General features: G+C 38.8%; 1 protein-coding gene across 6 annotated transcripts in view; it reads right to left on the bottom strand.

The window, feature by feature from the left end:
- The window catches only part of ARFGEF3 (ARFGEF family member 3), a 91,373-nt gene that overhangs the window by 7,307 nt on the left and 66,021 nt on the right, over positions 1-18,045 (bottom strand). For 5 of the 6 annotated variants that reach the window (XM_064649328.1, XM_064649327.1, XM_064649326.1 and 2 more), the window contains 10 exons: positions 16,921-17,043; positions 13,966-14,069; positions 12,289-12,433; positions 9,891-10,019; positions 9,183-9,359; positions 8,510-8,624; positions 7,641-7,743; positions 6,875-7,006; positions 4,599-4,729; positions 265-1,495 (listed from right to left, as the gene is read on the bottom strand). In XM_064649328.1, coding sequence (XP_064505398.1) covers positions 265-1,495; positions 4,599-4,729; positions 6,875-7,006; positions 7,641-7,743; positions 8,510-8,624; positions 9,183-9,359; positions 9,891-10,019; positions 12,289-12,433; positions 13,966-14,069; positions 16,921-17,043 — 2,390 coding nt within the window. Of the gene's footprint in view, positions 1-264; positions 1,496-1,525; positions 3,330-4,598; positions 4,730-6,874; positions 7,007-7,640; positions 7,744-8,509; positions 8,625-9,182; positions 9,360-9,890; positions 10,020-12,288; positions 12,434-13,965; positions 14,070-16,920; positions 17,044-18,045 lie in introns of those variants that run through there. The other variant, XM_064649330.1, reaches the window with a different exon arrangement.

The following is an 18,045-nucleotide window of genomic DNA, read 5'->3' on the forward strand; positions in this document are numbered from 1 at the left end:
TGACCCAAGTCACAGAAACACTCCTGAAAGCTGAACTAGTATATATATGCCTGATAACACTTCCCTAAAGACCAACTTTCTTTTCATAGGACAGAATCAGGTTTTTATCAGTACCAGCTGCTGCAAGATTCAGTGCTCATCATGAGGACTTCTTTATATAAAAAGGCATTTAATGAAAAGATTATAATAAAATCAATTAAAAATATGTATAGGTATATTTTTATTTATTGCTATTATTATTAGCATTCCACAAGAATGTCCTACCTGTATCTGGGCCTCAGCATCCCTAACAGATATATTCAAGGAGCTGACTGTAGATCCTGAGCGTGGTCTCTTCTCTTGTCTCAGGATCTCTGGACCAGCACTGAATGAATGCCTCATTTGACCTTGATCTATAAGATGTTGTGGCCGCTGGAGTACGGGTGAATCTGGCCCTCTTGAACCCAGGAGCTCCCCTTTCTTCTCCACTTTGATCTCTTTGGTGAAGGATGTCATGGCCTGTTGCTGCTTTCTCTTCTTGTATTCTGTCATGAGCTTGGAGATGGTTTTGTCAGTGGCTATAGTGTAGATCTTGTTGCCAGCACTCTCCCACCATTCTTTTTTCTTGGTTTGCTCTTTTTTCTCTAGTTTAGGACTTAAGGGTGGGGGGAGCAGCAACATTTCTCCACTTCCTCCTCGAGGTGTCAGGCTGTCTCCCAGTTGGTCCCTGATTTGACTGCGGTCATCTTCTGATGGTGTGTCCTTTCCAGATAGCCCTCCAGTCGATGGGGTGGAGGTTTCTGAGTAAAAAGATGGTAAAATGAAGAAGGAGTCACCTTTGAATACTGGAGGCTCCTCTACATTATTCTCCAGGTCCAGATGCATCTGGATATAGTTGTTGCACAGTTCCATGCAGAGCTTATGAAGCCGCTTGATTAGCCACCCCCAGTCCGCATTGCTGACGGGTTGCACGCTCAGAGATGGTATTCGAGCCCTCCACTGCCTCTTCTCCTTCCCTCGGGGGGGACTGACCTGGGCAGTCTCTTCAAAAATGTCTTCGTCTTCTGAAGAACACTGCTGTGATGAGTCTGTGCTTCTCTCATCATCTTCAAAGAGGATCTTTTTCACTTGCTCTGCAGTGATGTTCTCCTGGTTTGTCAGGATTGCACAGACCAAGGCATGGAAGTAGATGTTGAAGCTCATTGCCGACTGTCGATACAAGTTGGCAGCTCCACTTATGCCAGATACTTTTTTCAGCAAACACTTCAAACCAGGTCTCGTGTCAAACTCTCTGGCTGTTCTGTAGGAGTCCAGCAGTAAGTCAAAGATGACAGCCAGGTTTTGCATGGAGATGTACCTGAGAAAACCAGCCAACTTGTTTTCTGGTACTTGTATTGTCATTTTCTCCTCCAAGTTAGAAGGGGCTTTCACGAATTCTTCCAGTAAGATGTCATATAAATTCTGCAGCAGTACTTGGTGGGACAGCAAGCTCACCACTATCGTCCTGAAAGGAATACTTGGTAAACCAAGCATAGGAAGGAAAAAATCACAGAATATTTAAGCGGTGCATTGTGCTTTCACTAGGAGTACAGAACTACTTTATATTGTAGAATCTAAAACAAAAAGTGCAAATGAAAGGCCAAATTTTCACAGCCTTGTTACAAAAGAAGTGGAGAAAGATAAAGCGGTCTAGAATGGTCTTTCAGCTACTCTTTCAAATATTTTCCTAAAAGGGAAGACTCTTGGATTGGTTTAAGCAAAAATTGTCCACAGCAAGCACGCTAATGGCACTTGTGTAGAGATGGTATTAAAACAAAACTCTATTATGATTTTTGTCCTTTTCTCCAGTGTCTGACACTGAGGGATTAAATATTCTGGGTTTTAATTTTCTGGCAGCTGCAAGTATGCTCAATATTTCAGCCTGCTATAACTGAAGGACTCGTCAACACAAAAGTTACCCTTCCACCAACATGTCAGACAACCTTAACCTTGCCATGATAAATTGAATCCAAAACTAGTTTACTATTTGGTTTCCATTTCCACTAATGCCAAGAGTATTTCTTAAAATAAACCTCAAAGAGCCAACCAACCAATAAATAAACATGTACAGAAACAGCAGCACTGCAATGCAGCATGCAAACAAGCTGAAGTCTGGCTGAAGGCACATGTTTGCTCTTAAGACCAACTTGAACACTGAGAAGCTAGCATGGAAATATCTACTCCTAACCCTGTTTCTCACATATAATATTCTTAGCTGTACTCCTGTTACAGAGATGCTGGGAGTTGTTCTAGCCCTCACTCATATTTGATTTGCACAGGGGACCCAGGAATGGCAAATTCCTCCAACAAAAGTTTTCAGGTCATTCACCAGTAAATAATACTGAGAGGCTTACAGGCAAGTAAGGCTTGGAAGAAAGGGTGCACACGATTGTTGTTTGGTATCTCATGGATTTAAAATTATAAAGACTTTTATTTAAAGGCCTATCTTAAGGCCTTTAAATAAAAGTCTTTGCATAAGACTGCAGTGGCTATGTTTTAAATGGAGCAGATACATATAGCAATATTTGTTTTGATGTACGATGGGTTGTGTTTTAATTTGCATGGCTATCGAGTGAGGAAGAGATTTTTCAGTTTGCTTGCAATATTGAAGTTTTCGGTCTAAGTTAAAGCAAATCTTCATGTAACATGAGAAGTTCAGTCGTAGACCTTTAATATTTTTTGTTGCAAAAATTATTCCCCTTTCATTAAACAACTTTCAAAAGTGTTTGGGAACACCAAAACAAGAAGTCTAATTTTAATTTTTTTTTTTTTTTGAGAAATCATATCAAAACTCGGTTTTGAGAATGAAACATTGAAAAAAAAAGTTCAGACTGTTCTTCTCAGTTTAAGTTACTCATGTCAGTTCGCTCACTATGACACAGCTGTCAGTGCTGATATGTGAGTAAAATTTATCTCACAGTGCTAAAATCTTGATGATTAACACATATAATGGTGCTCTTTATGGGGAAGTAGTTTTCTGCTGTAAAAATCATTAGAGGCTCTGACGCAGAAAAGCTCTTAAGAGCACGTATAAAGTTAAATGAGAGCTTGCAGTGATTTCAAGCAACTAATCCTGTTTCAAAAGCATGGTCAGGAATGAAGGAGATCTGCTTTCCTTGTAATAGCCAAAAAAGCGATTTACAAGGACAGTGTAAAGTACTGCTCAATCCCAAAACAAACTAGTACAGCAATATAGGTGAAAACACAGTGTCAAAGCTGGTTAAGGATAGTATTTTCTTATTCTCCAAAGTTTCAAAATGAAATATATGATTATTTTTTAGGAAGAAGAAAAGCTCCCTTACCCCAGCTTCCTGTGAAACGATGCAGCATTAAGGAAACAAAAGCAAAAGGGAGAAGAGAAACCCTGCTAAGGTTAAAGTAAAACTTTTGAAAGGCCACAGTTACTAGCATGCATGACTGGCATATTACTGCACTGCTGTAGCAAATAATAAGAAAAACAGTGGCACAGTCAACTTTTGAGCTATGTTTTGGTGAAAAAATTAGTATTGCTGGGGTAACGCTTACTGGCATATATACTTTTTGCAGTTGTTTAGACAAAGCGCAGTGTGAGAGCATTCAGAGTTTGTATTAATTGCAAGCTTTACACATTTATTTATCTAAAGATAAGGAAGACCCACACTACCTTTACAAACAGAGCCTGTTAGATTGCATGGCCTTGTGTGCTGTGAGAGGTGAGTATTCCGGTCTTTCGCTTTGCTTTCATTATAACAAGATGAATAATCTGCTAACCTTTGAATAAAGCAGATATTTTCCCACCACAAAGAAGGGTTTGGACTGTGATCTTAAGCTTTCTTTGTCTCTGCACAGGGTCCTGTGCTCTGAAGGCAAGGAGACAGAGCACGTGCTCTCAGGGGAAACTTCTATACAGCTGTGTAAGAACAGAGACATCTTCCAGTTCAGCCAAAGAAGAACCATCACGTTCTGCCTCCTTGTTGCAAGCAATAGTTTAGATTTGAATGAGACTGCCTGAAGTGGTACAGAAGTAGGTGTGGTATTTTGTAAAAGACAATTTCATGCCATGTGTTTTATACCTTGCAATACAAACACAAACCCTGAATGCAGAATTCTGATTCTTGGCTCTACTGATGTTACAGCAGTTGTTTAAAGAACCGAGTGCAAGCAAAAAGAAATATTCTTTGACAGGATCAGATTGTCATGCAAATGCATGAATTTCTGAGGCGGTAACATAATGGAAGGACTTCCACAAAAATAAAGTGCCAAGCAAAATCAATATTCCCTAGCTCAATATGTTGACAGTTTTTCACAGCTTTGGATGTGGTCTCTTCAACTTATACTGTTCCAGCTTATCCATTAACTTTTTTCACCTTCTTAATTGAGTAATACTGAATTTAAAAGACCATTAGTGAAGCAGACATTGCATTTGCAAGGTATCATTACAAACATTACAGTGTCACAAAACCTAACTTGATCAGAGTATTCATTTCTTTTTATGAGCTCTAGGGAGAGGTATAGTTTGCCAGACTCAGTTCACATCTCTGTGTGGAAATATTTTTATCTTACTTTTAATGACATAGTATTTTCCTGAGAAGATACTTTACCTTCTCTGGCTATGCCCATTTGGTTTCTTATCTGGTGGCAAGTCAATGATGAGCACACAGGACTGGGCATGTTCAAACCCTTCCTTGTTGCTAGGAGTCTTTGGGGAGCACTGAGTCTCCAGCATGAAGACCTAGAAAACAACAAGTTACATGAAACAGTCAGTTTAGCACTTGCACTGGGTTCTTGGGGGCACTCGAAAACAGGATTCCCTTCATTGCAAAAATCTGTCATATTGAATTATTTTATAGTGATAGAGAGAATGCAAGATATCCCCCAAGGCAGACCTTCCCTGGAGCATGCTGGTTTGGTAAAACAGGCTCATAGCAATGGGCTACCTCCAGACATCCATAGAGCACAGGGCAAAGGACAGACATTTTCCTTTGAACTTGTATAAGGCATAGTACCAAAAGCCAAAACAAGCTTTCTGCTGCCTGTACACTACTATAGAAAATATCAAGTACAGTGGAGACAAGGACCTGTTTGCATAGTTAGCCCTGTTGCACCTAGAAAGGCTAGTTGTCAGAAGGATTATTTTCAGCCATTAAGATACAGAAATCTAATATGCAATTCTGTGGGGGTGTGTCGTGGTTTAACCATAGCCAGCAACTGACACACAGCCACTGCTTACCACACCCCACACCTATCCCTCTCAAGGATGGGGAGGAGAATCAGGGAAAAGAAAAGGTAAAACCCACGGGTTGAAATAAAAACGGTTTAATAATTTAAATAAAATATAGTAATAACAACAACCACCACCACCACAAAAAGAGAGGCAACAAAAAAAAAAGAGAGAGAATGAACTTGCACAGTACAGTTGCTCATCACCCACTGACCAATGCTCAGTCTGTTCCTGAGCAGTGATCAGCCCCTTCCTGCCAACTCCCCCCATTTACATGCTAAGCATGACAATCTATGGTATGGAATATCCCTTAGGTTGGTTTCCATCAGCTGTCCCCCTGAGCTTCTTGTGCATCTCCTCATTGGCAGAGCATGGGAATCTGAAGAGTCCTTGACTTAGAGTAACCACTGCTTAGCAACAAGTAAAACATCAGTGTGTTATCAACATTATTCTCACACTAAATTCAAACCACAGCACTCTACCAGCTACTAGGAAGAAAATTAACTCCATCCCAGCCAACACCAGGACAGTGGGAAATGGGGAGACAACTCTCAGTTGCTGTAGCTTTGTTTTGTAGCTTCATAGTTGCAGTAAATTCCCTCTGACAAGGATTCAGGGAGTGCCACTGATAGTGTCTACAAGAAAAGTATAAATGCCACATTCCCTGCTTTCTTGAGTTCTGGATCTTTAAAATTTAATTTAAAACATTTTTTTCTATTTGAAAAATGTCTGCCACTGGCACATTATTTGTGATCACCAGTCCTGGTCTGTGTGTTTCAGATTTTCAAGCAGCATCAGGGTATGATTTTTTAAGTCAGAAATTGATACCAAACATCTGTTAGCTGTTTTAATCTAGGTGCTTTCCCATGCTGAAGCTGTCATACAGTATTTACAGTTTTATGGTTCCCCACAGGTCATTAAGTTCAGTCTTCTGTATTTCAAAGAACTTGTTTCATATAACTACTTTCATAAAATGAATAACCTCCATTGTAGTCAAAAGGACCCTAAGAAAGTTGTCTCAAAGTCTGCTTTGCTAATGAGGAGTTAGTTGTGAGTTTTAAATAATTTTTTAAATATCACCATTATCCTCTAATTCCCAGCAACTCTTTTTCTTCTCTGCAACCTATATGTAGATATTTATAGAGAAAAAAAATCTGCATTTCTCTATAAACTCTGCTTTGATAGGTTAAACAAATCTTGTTTTCCTAGTTTCATATCCCCATCTCTGTTTTAGCACATTTTTTGTCCTTTGAATTTATTGTTCTTTAACAGAGTAAACAGAAGTGTATATGACATTCTAGATGGGGATTCATGGTAACGTTCTGTTCCTCTATCAGAAAGGTTTCCACTGATGTACCCTAATGCTGCTAATTACACAATAATCTCATCGTCAGTTTTCCTCAGGTATTTATGCATCTTTCCCCACTCTAGGCATTCCTAATCCCTATTTACAGGGGGACAGTTTTTAGGTTTTATTTTCCTGGTTTTTATTATTTTTTCTGAATACTGCTGTTAAATAAATAAATGTTAGTCTGGTGATGAGGAAGCCTTTGCCTGTAGGGTTTGTGAGGAAGGTGGTGGCAAAAATTTACTTTCATAAAGTAAACCTCCAACTTTAAAAGGTTCTCTGACTTGCCCTGAAACATCCATCAGTACCTGTTGTGCCATGGCTCTGATTCTCCAGTATTCCGCTTCAGCACTTGGAGAAAGGGAGGGGGCTGCCACCTTCACTTCACAGGCATCTCCACTAAAGCTTTCAGAACCACTGTGGAAATAGCCCAACAGGTTCTATAGAGAGACACAACATCAGACTTTCACTGTGAGTTAAAGAAATCAGTGGCTGTAGCGATGTCCAGCCTGTTTGTGTGAAATACAAGATTCAGAGTGACCTGTCCCATTACCATCAGCTGGTCACCTGCTATTTAGCAATTTAATACATCCAATGTAAAGGCACTACAGCTTCTTGTGTACTCTGGCCTGCGATGACTTAACAGGATGTTTTGTTTACAAGACAGCCAGTGAGCCGAAAACTAATCTATATGAAGCATGCAGCTGCAGGGTTAAGTAAGCAACATTGTCTTCTCTCTAGTTTTGGTCAATCCAGAGGAAGAAATGGATCAAAAGGGAAGTTTTCACCTACCGAACTCTTCTGATTTCATGCTGGCAAGGCAATTTAAAATAAGTCTGTTAGCTACTAGTGTTGTCTGTTCTGTGTTTAGAAAAACTGGTTTCAATCTCCATTGTTGGTGCAACATGCCTCATTGTGAATTGACAAATTAAAAAAAGCTATGACACAATCTTTAAGCTTCTTTTCCTGGTTCTATTCACAAAAACTTGTCTGAAGAATTAAAAAATACTTGTCAAAAATTAGTGAGTCTATAGTGTGATTACATTTTGACTGTTGACAAAAAGGCAGTTTTACCTTTACTGGCTCCAGAGTGGCAGAGAAGGCATCCTGCAAGGCACAACAGGCAAGCCTCCACATCTCTTCTGTAAAAACAGGCCCTGCTGTCACTAACACATACCTGCAAGAACACAGAAAAATGTTACCATGTTCAAGAAGGGACTAGACAATTCTTACTTGTAAAGGGAGAAGGCTGAAAATCCCCATCTCTGGAAGAGTTCAAGGCAGGTTGGATGGGGTTTTGAGCAACCTGGTCTAGTGGAAGGTGTCCCTGCCAATGGCAAGGGTCTTGAAACTAGATGATCTTTAAGGTCCCTTCCAACCCAGACCATTCTACGATTCTATGAAAACAGAACAACAGGCTTATTTAGTAATCCAATCTCCTCAGTTGTTACCCTGACCTATTTTTGTAATTACACTGTAGTTTTGACTTTTTTTCTCCTTTGCTTTTTGTCTTTAAGTATTCATCTTGCCACAAGAACCACACATTGTGTAAGCACATAAATGCAGTGCTTATTTTGATTATGACTGTAATAACCTGAAGACTGTGAAAGATATTAATTACCTCTAAAGATGTGTGAATTCCAATGGAAAAACCCTCGAGTATTTTTGTTAAGGATCAATTATTGACTAACTAGATATAAAGTAATGTCCAAGAGCTTTTTATGGGAATCATACATACAGTAATGCCTAAAATCACAGGTTCTGAAGCACACTGAAAACAGCAAGAACAGGCTAGTAAGTCTAAAATTCATTATTCAAATAACAAGAAGTTAGATATATTGTGGACATCTTTTGAGATGTTGACCAACTTAATCAGTCCACAAGTTCTTCAAAGACATAGACATCTTTTTTTGAATATGCTAAGAGTGAACAGATGGGGTTACCTGATACAAGAGCAGCCAACTCTGGAAATAATTTCTGTTGGTTCTGCTACACAGGCTACCAGCAACTTGAAAAGATCTTTCAGCATAGTATTGATCATATTTTCATAACCAATATCTATAAGGAAAAGATACAGGCTGTTTTTAACATCATTGCCTTTTCATTATAATTAGAGATACACAGTCTTGCTACACTTAAATGCTATTCAGAGAATTTGCAAAAACAAATTCTTTTTATGCAGCTCTTGAAACATGCATTACATCAAGTTGACATAAGACAATTCCTTTTGATGTTAACAATATAAAATGTCTGGACTTATGTGGTACAGGAGAAATTCTGTTAGATCCTGTTTCTGATGTTCTAGTTCTTCATGATCAAAGTATTTGTATCTTCTTTTGGAAAGTATACTAAAGACTATAATGATTTAATTTTGAAGATAGCCCTGCTCTGAGCAGGAAGCTTCCATAAACTTCCATAAGTCCCTTACAATTTTTTCCCCTGTAATTTCCCATAATCCTATAAAGAATGAAAAATAAAAAATCCTAAACAGAAAATTTTAACCCTCCTCCTTCTCTTATTTTATGCTTGAGCAACCAAAAAAGCAAAGAAACCATCTCCACAAGTAGCTATCAGTAACATGTCACTGATGACAGATGTGACAGTACAATGACATACCTGAGTGTATGAAATTTTGAATGTGCTCCACTACAAGTTCACAGGAAAGGCCAATGGCATGCTTGAAATTAGCAGATGCTACATCCCAGTAAGAATGATCACCATGGCTGCGATGGAGCCAAAGAGACATCGTAGGAAGAAGAAGATGTACAACCGCGTAAATGCCAAATCCTGGTCCTTAAAATAAACATAATGATGGTTGTATATTTTTGCTTACAAAGCCTCCATGCTCAGTAAATTTGCTAAGTTGTTCCAAGCTGAGACCTGAGGTAATGCTAAAGAAAGGAAGTTCTGAAACTTTTTTGTGGAATGAGAGTGGTAAGAGTTTTGGATCTAGTTGAGAGGTACTACATGAAATTTAGCCAACAGTCTCTCCCAGAAGGTGTGCAGGATTATGTAATTTTCTCTTTCCATTTCCTAGACACCAAGCAAACATTTTCTGTAGCTAGGACATCAATAGAGTACCGCACCTCTCTATTTGTGCAATGAATTTAAGAATATGCTCAATATATTCTTAAAAGACGACTTTTGTCAACAGAACAATGCAGTAACTGGAACAACAAATCCACTCTAAAAAATCCCTTTCTATGAGAGAATGTCTCTATGTAGCTTTAGCATGAGTAGCACACTTTACAGAAGAGGTGTAGGATTCTAAAAGGTTTGTGTCAGGACTCCACTAGCTCACGTTTTGTCAAGCCCTTTCATTACCAGGTGTCTTGGCAATGTCCCTCAGCAGTTCAAAGAGCAGATCCAAAGTAGGAGGCTGGTGTTGACGGGGACAGTTGGATATGGCAGTTGTTAATTCTTCCAGCAGAATAATCCAGACATTGATAAGGCCTACAAGTAAAGAAAGGAAGATTAAAAACCATGAGTGAGATACTGCATTGACTACAGGTGAAACTTGCCCTCAAAGTGATGGAAACGAATTAATTAACTTAAAGATTGTGGGTTCTTGCGTGTTCACTGTTGCTGTGTAATGGCTGTAGGCAATAGCCATTTTTGAAATTATAGTCTCCTTTTCCCACTCCTTTTTTAAGTTTGTGTTTTGTGCCATCCTTCCTCCTCCACATACACCTTATTCTGGTCTTAGTTTACTTCTCCCTATAATCCAGTTTCTTTAACCTTGTGTAAAATGTCTCATAAAAAGTATGTAAGTAAAACCATATCTCATTATCATTGCAAATGCTGCCCAGAGGAAATTGTACTCATTTAGGTTATGCTTTTAAGTAAGGCTCCTGAGGTGACTAGCCATAATTTAACTGTCTCTATTTGGTACCCAAAACTGAACAGTAAAATGTCTCATAAGGTATCATCAGGCTGCCTCACATTATCTTTAGATCTTAAGAGATCACAGAGCTGGACAATTGCCAGAACAGCAATTAGGATACAGGTGAGTTGGCAAACATATTCCCTAAAAGATTATGGGATACAACTAATTTTCAATACAATTTTGAAGATGGCTAGGAACTGCTGCCCTTTCATTTTTCACAGACCACTTAAGTACTTGCTAGTTCCCTGTCATATCATGAACGACTAGAAGGATCTTGCGTATTACACTCCCGCTAATGTATGCTGTTATTCTTAAGTCAAGAAGGCTATGAGTTTATTAGGCTAAAAGGGATTTTACCTTGGTTCACTAATAAGCCCACATTGTCTGCCACCAGTAGCTATGCTGATGTAGTCTGTGTCTGCATGACACTTGCTGGTATCAAATACACTATGAAAATACACTGCAAATATGGCAAAGTAGGCTAAGACATTTTGCCCCATCCTGGTAGTGACTTTGAACACTAGAGCACCAGATGAAGCACTGCCTCCTGTCTTTGTAAAGTCAGTTTGCCTAGCAATGTTCTAACACCATTACCATCTAAATAACAAATTGGGTGACAGGTTTAGTGCTTAACTGTGACAAAAATCAAATCAGAACGTTTCTTTGCTGTGGGATGGCCTTTCTATTCGCAGGAAGACACTGACAGACAGAACCACTCCAGAACAGTAGGCAAAGCGTGTTCACCTGAGGTGGGGAGACCCTAGGCTGAGTCCTAAATCTGACTCAAAGCAGAGGCTTCAATGGCTTGGGTCTCCCACATCCCAATTAAATATTCTGAAATTCCTAGAGTGGAAAAAAGCAAACCAAAGCCAAACCCAAACAGAGAAAGAAGAAAGTAAAAGGTTGTTTTGTGAAAAAATAGGACTTGTGATTTTCTGTTTTCAGAGAGCACCTTTTCTCTCCTTTATCCAGGGTAGCAGTGGAACAGGACAATCCATGTGATGGAAGAGTCTAGATAAAAGTAGGTACCAAGGGCCAGTCTAGTGAGGCACATGAATGACATGCATCGGAGTTAGCCTGCTTTCTGACAGGTTGGAGCTGATTCTTCACAGAAACAGTCTCTTGGAACAGCTCAATAGTTCAGATATTCAAAAGTGACTGTATTGCTGTGAAAGCCTCCTGAGTTCAGAAGCCGTAAGGCTGCATTCCTCTACCACTTGGCTCTGCACAGATCTACTTCATCAAACACCTGATTAATCCACAACCTATATAAACCACACGAATAATCAGGAGACAAACGTTGCTTGTTTTTTCTGGAGGTCATGGAGCTTTATATGGACTTCAGAAATTCACTGTTTATTTCAGCAGACCACAGGATATAAGTTTGAAAACATTTAAACCATTATTCCTTATATTTCTAGACTGTAACTAAATACTGATATTTTTTTTCTGTTAAGGCAGGCCTGCCAATACCAACCTTAAAAGGTTTTCACTCCTTTACTTCAGCTGTGATCTAGAAAGTTTTTTTTGTGTTAGGTCTCAGAAATATACACTGGTTATATTATGAATATCAGGATAATAAAAATAATTATTTGTTAAAATATGGTTGTCTTGCCCTAGCAGATGGGTTGTATTTTTCTTATATACAAACTATATCTTTACATAAAGAAGGTGATGTGATCTGAACTTCCAAGCTCTGCATGTACACATGTGTATGTGTAGACAACAGGGAGACAAAGGATTGAAGTTTTTCCTTTCAGCAGTTGGCAAAATTTACAGCAACATGCGGAAGAAGTAATTGATTAATTCTGCACTTACTGCTTTCAATACACTTACCAGTATCGTCATCAAAGTCAGAAAGGATGCATTCAATACCATCCTCACTGCTGGCTGACTGTTCCTGCGCTCTTCGGGGCAAGTTAACCAGCCGACCACTGAGGAAGATGGGTTTCAAGGGCATTTTATAGATTTTGGCTAACAACTTGGGGAGGGTAGTGGAGAGGAGACAGAGAAAAAAAGAGCAGGTAAGTATATATAGGAAAGTTTGTAAAAGCTATCACATACAACATAAGTATGTAAAATAAAATAAAAGCTACGAAAACACAATTAGAGTCCAGAAGTCTTCTGTTCATTGACAAGTAAAGGGTTGAGGGTGAAAGAGAGGGAAAGCAGCAATTTAAATAACACATTTCTGAGAAGGAAGTGTGCTCTCTTCTCACTTGTAAAGGGCAAATGTTACGACTCACTGATTGCACCTATGAAGCTCCATTAGCTGTACACAAAATATGTTTAAGCTGTGAAGGACTAAGTAAATACTGATAAAAGGACCTGTACAGGTTTACTTCAGAGCTTCATTGCCTGGGTTGTCCATCACAAAACAAATACAAACTGCTGAACTGTGCTATAGCTGGGACTCTACCAGCATTTTATCAGGTCTTTCTAAAGTAAATAATGTATTTGCAATATATAGACAAGATTTTTTTTCAGTCATTCCTGTTCTTCTTCTACTGGCAAGTTAAAAGATATAAATGGCTGCTTCTTTCAAAGAGGAGAAAATATTTTTTTCTCACTGTAGGCTGAGGTTTGTAAGGATGAGGAATAGTGATGTGGTGCAAACAATGTATAGACAGAACATACATTAGACAAACGCATAGATATTCACTAATTTTTCAGTGAACAAGATAGCAAATAGAATTCGATGTCTGCTGTTTATTATCCTGAAGTGCCTTATTCTTCCCTTCTCAGTCTGTGTAGTGAACCCACCCATTATATCTGAATTTAGATATAAGTCCTTTTAGCAATGGTAATATCCATTTTTGTGCCTTTGTATTGTACCCAGAAAAAACATGTCTGGGGTCCAACAAAAAGACCTGCAGGTACTACAGAAATACAAACAACTTTATAAAGTCAGATAAAAATTGTCCAGGTAACCCAGGATAATAATATGTGCTGTGTGCAAGGAGATTAGAGGAAACACTCTAGAATTCCAATTGTTACAGATTTGCCCCAAGCTTCAGATAAGTTTTGATGGTACAGATAAAATGCTTCTGTGTTTCAGAGGGTGTAACCTGTTGCTCTTAAGATCTGAGAATTCTCAAGTTGTTGTTTAGGTTTTTTGGGGGATTTTGGTTTTGTTTAGTTTGGGTTTTTTTGTTTGTGTTTTTTTTTTTGTTTTGTTTTGTTTTTGGTCTTTCATTCCCAACACTGTTACTGTTTAAGTAAGAATGAATTAAGCTTTAAATATGTCACTATTAGGTTTTGATTGTTCACATTTTCCCACATGCTTCCTGGGTGTGTTTTTATATCATCAGTTTTCTCACCACTAATTGGCCTACAAGGTATAATATTCCCTCAGATATAGCCACTGTCCATTTGGCAGTGCAGGATATTACCATCAGAGTCATCACAGACTTTGCTGGGTTCATGCAAACCATCTCATGACTGATGCAAAGCCTGCAGGTTAGAACTGTTTCCTAGGCGAGGTTAATGCCTGTATAAGATTGTTCGTCATACCTGAGAACATCTCCTGAGGTAATCAAGCGCAGGAAGGCACAAGTCTGTAGATGCAGATCCTGATCCTGGCATACAGTCACCCACCTCCTTACAATCTACTTCCCCTGGGGACAGGAAAGGCAGCATTGGGAAGGACAGAAGAATATAAATAAACATAGAATTCTTTTTCCTTTTTCATTAGTTATGCCTTAATGTCTGAATAGAAGCCAGAAAACATCCTTTGTTTGATCATCTTAGATAACAAGCACGTGATCCCCACACAAACAATACAGTAATACTGGTCACAGTTTGTCCACAAACTTGTATCTGAATAAATGTTTTAATAACCATATGCCTATTTAATAACTCTTTAGTGAAGCCCTTGGGAGTTCTAATAATCATACATTATATTATCTGCTATATTGACTCCACTCCACTTTCTTCCATGAGTGTTGTAATTACTTGCTCATATTATATTCTTATTATTTGCTCAATTACTATACTCATTTTTTTCTATTCATTTGCATCCCAGTGCCCTGGAAAACTTTTATACCACAAGTTCTTCCTTTTAGTTTATTTACTGCTTAAATACACCATTTTATATTTTGTGCTACTATATTTCCTTCTGCTATCTAAGTCAAGCGTCAAAGTCTCACAGTTTCAACTGTATGATATATATCCTCAGACTGTAGTGCCTCAATATTGCTAGTATTACCAACTCTATGACATCAGCAGACTCTTTCTTTCAGGTCAGCTTCATTAAGTGAATTCCATAAGCAGAGCAGTTGCAAGGCATCCTGCTGCAGAGCTCCTCTCTGGACAACTCCATTCATTTTGTCATTTTTCCTGTCTGCACAGTCTGTTTTCCTCCCCTGTCAGCCAGTGTTCTGCCCACCTTAGAATACTTGGCTTATAACTATTTTTATGTTTTAGTCAAATACTTTCAATTCAGTGCCAAATTTGAAACTTTACTAAATGCCCATACATGTAAACATTCTGTTGTCTTGAGCTATTCCTCTCAGAAAAACCACAAGATAAATATGAAATGCTTTTATTAAGTCCTACTTTATTCTCCTTTCACTATATTTATTTGCTTTTTCTATGCCCTTAACGATCCCTCCATAACATATTTTAAAGTTTTGTCCACTGCTGAGATCAGCCAAGTCAGCCAGTGAAGTTTGAATCCTTTACTTTTACATTAAAATGCACATAGTACGGTATTTTCCTTGCTGAAGTATCCCACAGTCTTACTACCTTTAATACAAAAAAAAAAAATTCTTGCTTTTGACATGTGACCACAAAGGGAATGAATCCGAAAAATCCGGTATCATGAACTGCCCGAGACTTTGATCTTTTGAGCAGCATAGGTATTTATTAGCAGTGCTGGGAGCAAGCCAACTATTGCTGGAAGAACTTGCTCAACCGCTTCACACAAAATCAGCAGTTTTTATACAATTTTCGTACATGATTAAATGCATATTCAAGTAATTACAACATCTATCTATGCATATTAATAACAGGCGGAGTATAGGTGGAGCTCAGGCGGGGCTTGAGGCGGTGCTTCTCTTGGCCCTCAACCTTGGGGGTAGTTCTGTCCTTCCTCCCATGGGTCCGGGGGCTTAAACTCATCTTCCTCAGCCTGACCTCTCTTCTTTTCCATTATTCTAGACCCACTCACTGAAGCTTGGAAAAAGCTTTGGCTCCTGGCCTGTTTCTTCTATTCAAATGTCTACCTTATCCTACTGCATCTTAATTTATTACCTCTAGGCTTATTACATGTTCTTTTACCATTCTCTTAAATTTTGGTCCAGTAAGTAGAACAGAACAAGCACAGATCATTTTGGATGTTAGTAACTTGTTAGCAGGCCCAAATTTCTTAGTTAACTCTTTTGGGCCTGGCCTCCTGTTTCAGGGTCAAAATTATCTCATGTAACTAAGAAACCTAAAGAAATATAAGACAGGCTTTTGAACTCTCCAGAAGTCACATGAGTTCCCTCTACTGGTATTGAACATGCAAGTTTATTTCTCTTTTGTAGTAATTATGGTTTGTCATCACAAGCTGAATTCTGCCCCCATCGAAATCGATGATGAAATACAAGAGTAACATTAAAGACTAGATTTGCTGCAGTTAGGTGCTTCATTTAAATCAAAGGGAGTTATTTACAGACATAAAAACCTCTGTGAATCAATATACATATAGAAACCAAAAGCCCCATTTTACCACTCATCAAAAGTTCTGTAATTTACATAACCAAAATACCCCATCATTGTCACAGTTCAATGAATAGTGTCGAATTCTAATGATCAGGGTGAGTGTGGGGGCAGAACCACCCAGCATTTCCCTTTGTTCTGAATTTTGGCAAAGCACCACAATTACTCTGTAGGGTCACCTTGACATGATGTTCTGGTTTCTGCTGCCCTCAGTAACACAATACAAAACACAGGGACAGTGGAGTTAGTTGCAGCGCTCGGGACCTCACAGAAGGTTTGGCAGGTTTTCAGCAGTGCATATACCAAACTACTGCTGCTGAGGTGGGCAAGGGTAGAAAGGAGACGTGCCTTTCACCTCCGAACATACCCTATTCTGTAAAACATACTCTATTCTGTTGTAGACACTCCCTAGTGTCTCTGCAAAATACCAGGCCATTTCTGCAATATTCTAGGTTTTGAGTTTAGTTGTTATTTTATTATTTAAATGAATGTAAGCAAGTTCTGCTGCAAATTAAGATCAGACAAAGCAGACACTTAATTGTGAGATGCATCTTTGCTGCTATAAAAACTTGAAGAACTGAGAGTATTAAAAATGTTTACCATTTAATCCCTTGGTTTTGATTTTATTTTTTTTAAGCATTGTGGACTCACATTCTTCATTGTTTCTCTCTTTTCTACCATACTATGTATTACACAATTGAATTATCCTCTTCTGCAGGATCAAATTTGACATATCATGACTTAATAGGAAAGGAAAATATTTACCCAGTCCTTTGACAAACTTCATAAGGCACATAATATAACTGGTGGCAGCATTGGCAAAGACCTGGATGCTGTCTGTGTTTAGAAATGCTTCGAAGACATCAAACACTGGAGCCTGGCGTTTTCCTGTGGAAATAATGAGATGAGAACTCTTCCCCAATCCCCATAAAAATGATTTTCCAACCATTTTTCAACAAATAAATTGAATCTGTAGAATCTTTTCTATTCTGAGCAGAGATAGAAATGATCTTAAAAGTAAAACCTTTTGTTGCTCCTGAGGCAACTCATGTAGCCTTTCATAGGAAGTGATACAGATTCCCTCCTTCGCCTAGTCTATGACAAATACTAGCATATGCCTGTCCAAACGGTAAGAGCAGGTCTGAGCTCTTGAACTCGGCTCAGTAGCTAATACTTCTGTTTGGTGGTGGTTTATGTTTAGTTTCTAGTTTAGTTTTTGATAACTGCCAAGGTGACATCAATCACGCAGAAAACTATTCAGACTATACAGTAACAAAATAGCCTTGTTTTTCCCAAGTAGATGATCAATCTTCAAAAGCTGTGTACACCTGCATTCAGCCATCAATTATAATAGATCTCAAAGACAAAGTTTAGGAAGAAACTCACGTCCCTTACACATGACTTGTAACATTTAAAATGCCTTTGAATGGGGCAAAAGAACAGAATGAAATTATTTTCCCATATTACTCCGTTTCTATACAAGTGAACATCTCTGAGAAGGGTGCACATTCTTGCAGCACTAGCAATCTGAAAACCTTGTGATTAACTGCCTGGACAAGCACTTGCCTAGATTATCACACTAAGTTACCCTAATGTTTGAGAGCACTAGAGTTCACACAATAAGGAAGACAGTCCACATGAGACATGCCAGTTGTATAGAGTCCGCTTTCCTTTCTCTAGCAGGACAGTGACCAGGGCTCAGCCAAGCTCAGTATGCCTGCACTACTGCTCAAAATTATTCACATAGGTTTGATGAGGTTCAACAAGGCCAAGTGCCAGGTCCTGCACTTTGGCCACAACAACCCCATGCAGACCTACAGGCTGGGCACAGAGTGGCTGGAGAGCAGCCAGGCAGAAAGAGACCTGGGAGTTTGGATTGACAGGAAGCTG

Source organism: Pseudopipra pipra, chromosome 3 (assembly GCF_036250125.1).
Source record: "Pseudopipra pipra isolate bDixPip1 chromosome 3, bDixPip1.hap1, whole genome shotgun sequence".
Taxonomy (NCBI): domain Eukaryota; kingdom Metazoa; phylum Chordata; class Aves; order Passeriformes; family Pipridae; genus Pseudopipra; species Pseudopipra pipra.